Below are 4845 nucleotides of genomic sequence, written 5' to 3' on the forward strand. Positions count from 1 at the left end.
TATCTATCTATCTATCTATCTACGTGAACCCCATGAATGACCTGCTGAACACTGACGCCAGCTCACCTGGTGTTTACCTGCCGGGACCGACGGGTGGGGGGTCAAACAGGAGGCGGACTGGAGGAATTTGACTGGTGGTGAGTGGATGTGTGTGTGATGACATCATGATAGCAGACAGGTATGAGATACAACAGGTACAGATGTGTATGAGCTTCAGAGCAGCTGCAGTGTTTTAATGAACCACATGGCAATGACATGGACAAGCAACAACCCTCATCCTCCCTCCCTCCTCTGTGTGTGTGTGTGTGTGTGTGTGTGTGTGTGTGTGTGTGTGTGTGTGTGTGTGTCAACAACATGAATGTGTCAGTGTTCATAATTTCCATCAGGATAAAAATGTGATTTTGAAAAGGAAAATTGATTGAAGTTCTGACTCTGGACTGTGTGAATGTGTCATGACATAAAAAAATATTCACAGGTGAAATATACATGAGCACAGACATATAGAGATGAACAGAGAGAGATGAACAGAGAGAGATAAACAGAGAGAGATAAACAGATAGAGATGAACAGAGAGAGATAAACAGAGATGAACAGAGATGAACAGAGAGAGATGAACAGATAGAGATAAACAGAGAGATGAACAGAGAGAGATAAACAGATGAACAGATAGAGATGAACAGATAGAGATAAACAGATAGAGATGAACAGATAGAGATGAACAGATAGAGATAAACAGAGAGAGATAAACAGAGATGAACAGAGAGAGATAAACAGAGATAAACAGAGAGAGATAAACAGATAGAGATGAACAGATAGAGATGAAGAGAGAGAGATGAACAGAGAGAGATAAACAGAGATGAACAGAGAGAGATAAACAGATAGAGATGAACAGATAGAGATGAAGAGAGAGAGATGAACAGAGAGAGATAAACAGAGATGAACAGAAAGAGATGAAGAGAGAGATAAACAGAGATGAACAGATAGAGATAAACAGAGATGAACAGAGAGAGATAAACAGAGATGAACAGAGAGAGATAAACAGATAGAGATGAAGAGAGAGAGATAAACAGAGAGAGATAAACAGAGATGAACAGAGAGAGATAAACAGATAGAGATGAACAGATAGAGATGAAGAGAGAGAGATAAACAGAGAGAGATAAACAGAGATGAACAGAGAGAGATAAACAGAGATGAACAGAAAGAGATGAAGAGAGAGAGGCAGGTCTGACTTTACTGGCTGTTTCACCATCAAACAGATCTGTGATTAATAGTTTTAATGCCAGTTAAAACTAAAATTCATCACATTTTAAGAAAGTCTCGGGCCGGTCGCACACAACCCCTTAAGTAAAGACTTCCCTTTTCAGTCAGTGTTGTCATGGTTACTGACAAAACAAATAGATACTAAAGTCAGGAAACTGACGTGTCGGGCCAGTAAAGTCTGTCACCGCAGAGGGAGAGGAAAACGACAGCGACTCTGCGTCCTACCTTCATAGGTGAGATGTGAGCGTGGGTGACGTATCCGTGCACATTCTCGATCTGGGAAAGGTTCTTCTCCGCGACCTGGACCAGCTCCGGCCCCCCCGCCTCCTCCGTCAGCTGGGGGGAGCTCTGGTCCTGGGGGGACGAGTCCTCATCGTGGTGCCTGTACTTCTGTGACAGGAAAACACACAAAGAGAAGAAACAGTCAAAAACAGATCAACAACAACAAAAACATTTGTGTGAAATTGTGTCATAATTGCTGTGAAGTCTTGAGTTATGGCTAAAAAGTGTTTTCTAAGGTCACCCTGACTTTGACCTTTCACCTTTAGCCACCAAACTGTAATCAGTTCATCCTTGAGTCCAGGTGACTGTCTTAACCCAGTTTGAAGAAATTCCCTCAAGGTGTTTCGGAGATATTGTGTTCAGAAAGCCTAAACTGCTTTTCGTGAGGTCACCGTGACCTTGACCTTTGACCCCAAAAATCTATTCAGTTCATCCTTCAGTCCTGGTGAATGTTTGAAGAAGTTACATCAAGGCGTTACTGAGATATCGTGTCCACGAGAATGAGACGGGCGGACGGACGACCAGAAAACAAAATGGCCTCCGCTCTGTCTGTCGCCGGCGCGGTGGAATAAAAATCAGCTATATTTCCCAAGGTGCATTTCAGCAAGAAACCTCCAAATTCTGCCATGTTTTGTTCTAAGCTGCAGCATTTTGAATTCACACCTGCTCTGACAGGCCGCTCCTCCAGAGAGACGGCTGCTGAGGCTCATGGGTATTGCAGAATCAGAGATGAAACAGGGTGTAAATAATTTGTTCCGGTGGTTAAAGTATCCAGCAGTTTTGTGTTTTTAAATATTTTCCCGCCCTCTCGTCACATCAGTGTGTCTGTGCCGAGCTGCAGCCTCACATCTGGATGTGTCAGAGCTGAGTCTGACTCACCTGTTCTCTGGCTTCGGGAGGAGAGAGGTTCATGTTGACAGGTGAGTGACTCGCCGGTCCTGAACTGTGACGTTACATAACTCTGACAGGAGCTTTTAACGGTTCATGGATCAGTTTATTGATCAATCAGCTGCAGGAAGTTCAACTGTTTAAGTTATGTTATTTAACATTTTCATTTTTAACACATGTATTTTATATTTTAGAGCTTTTAGAATTGGAGTTTCACAGCGTTTCGTTTGCTGCAACATCAGAACTGATCTGAGAACAGTAAAAGAGTCGAGACAGAAACTATAGGCAATATTTAACTTCAATAACTCCACTGTGTTTAATGATTCATGTGAGTTTGACCAAGTTTCTCTGAAAGGAAAGTCGACCTTTGATCCTTCCCTCGTGGTCTACAGGAGGCGTTCACACATCATCAATGATGAAGGTTTACTGTCTTTTGAAGATCTCAGGAAAAGTGATCACTTAAAAAAAGCCCTTCATCAGTCAGCTGATGGATCCATGATGAACATGGATAAACAACAGCAGCATGTTAATGTCGTGTTAAAAGCTTCCATGTTCCATGTGACATGTATGTGCTGAGGGCAGAAGACGAAGACTAAGAGCAGATTAAATGACAGCATCTCCTTTCAGTCGTCTGGAGACGTCAGTGTTTGGATGTTTCTGGTGAGGAACACTGATCCAGCTTTGATTCAGTCGGAGGTTTCAGATCAGTGAAGCCCCGTGTCGCCGCGGTAACACCCTCACTTTCTGCAGCGACTTCAAAGAGTCGCTAATCTGCGTCTGAACGGGATTATCCTGCTTCTGATTGGCCGTGGGGCCGGATCAGCCGGCAGGTTGGAGGCTGAGCCGTTACACTCCCGCGACGGGCGGGCTGGCTCGGAGGAAAACCGTCACCTAGCAACCGCTGACTGAGGCATCACCGGACGCTGCGCAACGGCACATCCTATGCCGCACAGCAACAGGGAGAATTACAAATACGTGTTAAAACAATGAGATCAATCGAGAGGCCCAGAGAGAATAAAACCAAAAGGAAAAACCAAAGATAAAAGCATTAGAATCAAGAATTGAAAGCTGCTTCATACGAGTGTTCTTGAGTCGTGTTTTAGACTGTTTTAGATCAGACTCAAAACCAGGACTGACCAACATAAACAACACAAATCAAACTGAATTCCCCTCCGTCTGACCTTCCAGGAGCAGTAGGGTTAGGTGGGTTTAGTGTAGTGGTTTGGGTGAACCTTTACTTTTGGTTTGTTCTGCATCAACAGGTTTATTTCCTCTCCTGCTCAGTGTGAAGGCTGACGTCTCCATTCATCACAGGCTGAGCGGCTGAAGCTGCCGGACCTCTGATGGAACATTTGGTTAATTCATGAAGGACGACGGCAGCTGCCAGACGGGCGGCCACAGAGAAAACGCCTCCACAGTCTGAGGTGTGAATCCGACCCGGCGCTCACACCTCAAAGGCGTTTTTACATTTATTCCACAGGAAACATGCAGGTAGAGTTCAGTGTGAACCCACCAGCAGACAGCAGGACACACTGAAACTACATCACATGTGGTATCAACAAGTCAGGGCTGAACACACACAGCTACAAGACCCCTGTCTAAATAAAACTATTATAACAATGGCAGATGATTACCTGACCAGGTACTGACTTTCTCATCTTCACTGCTCAGTAAAGTGGAAATCAACAGCCCACAGTCTCTTATGTAATGTAATATTTTAGAGTTCAAAGTTCACGGACACAGTGAGGGACTGAATGCAACATGTTTAATCTGACATGACTCTGTGAATTCAAACACATCACACGGGACAATCAGCTACACGGTTCTATATTATAATAATAATAATATAAATAAAATAACCTCACTACCTACGTTTATACACTGAACAAATATAGAAACACAAACTGTTTTGTTTCTATATTTTGTTCTCAAACGTGTTTAGAACCGTGTCAGTGATCATCATCTGTCACCTATTTTGAAAAAGCACATTAATCATCACTGAACTGTGGATGTCACATGACTGGAGTTACAGATGTGCATTTCTGGTGGGGGGAGGGGTCGTAGACCAGAAAACAAGTGTGTGTGTGTGTGTGTGTCTTCTGTGTTTATAGAAACAGTCTTAGATCTTTTATTTCAACTCATGAAAAACCGGAGTAAAAATAAAAAAGTGTTGCATTTATATTATTATTTGGTGTATTTTATTTCCAGAGACTAAATTGAAATAATAAAAAGCAGCTTCATTAATCACGACGCGTCAGCTCGTCTCACAATCCTAATTTGAACTGTGAGGAGGTCAGTCAGCTGGTCAGAGCTCTCACTGCGTCTCAGTTGGACAAATTACAACCATTACAAACCCACATCTCCTCCAGCGCTCCATCATCAACAGCTGATCAGAGCGAAATCACACGTTTTTCA

At 43.2% G+C, this 4845-nt stretch overlaps 1 protein-coding gene across 3 annotated transcripts in view; it reads right to left on the reverse strand.

Moving 5' to 3' along the window:
* dlg1b (discs large MAGUK scaffold protein 1b) overlaps window positions 1-4845 on the reverse strand; it is a 100195-nt gene that overhangs the window by 46307 nt on the left and 49043 nt on the right. For all 3 annotated transcript variants that reach the window (XM_087172089.1, XM_087172088.1, XM_087172087.1), the window contains exon 5: window positions 1486-1650. In XM_087172089.1, coding sequence (XP_087028215.1) covers window positions 1486-1650 — 165 coding nt within the window. The remainder of the gene's footprint in view (window positions 1-1485; window positions 1651-4845) is intronic.

The sequence above is a fragment of the Seriola lalandi genome, unplaced genomic scaffold (assembly GCF_002814215.2).
Source record: "Seriola lalandi dorsalis isolate HSWRI2012SDOR001 ecotype SW California unplaced genomic scaffold, Sedor1 jcf7180002052023, whole genome shotgun sequence".
NCBI classification, from domain to species: domain Eukaryota; kingdom Metazoa; phylum Chordata; class Actinopteri; order Carangiformes; family Carangidae; genus Seriola; species Seriola lalandi.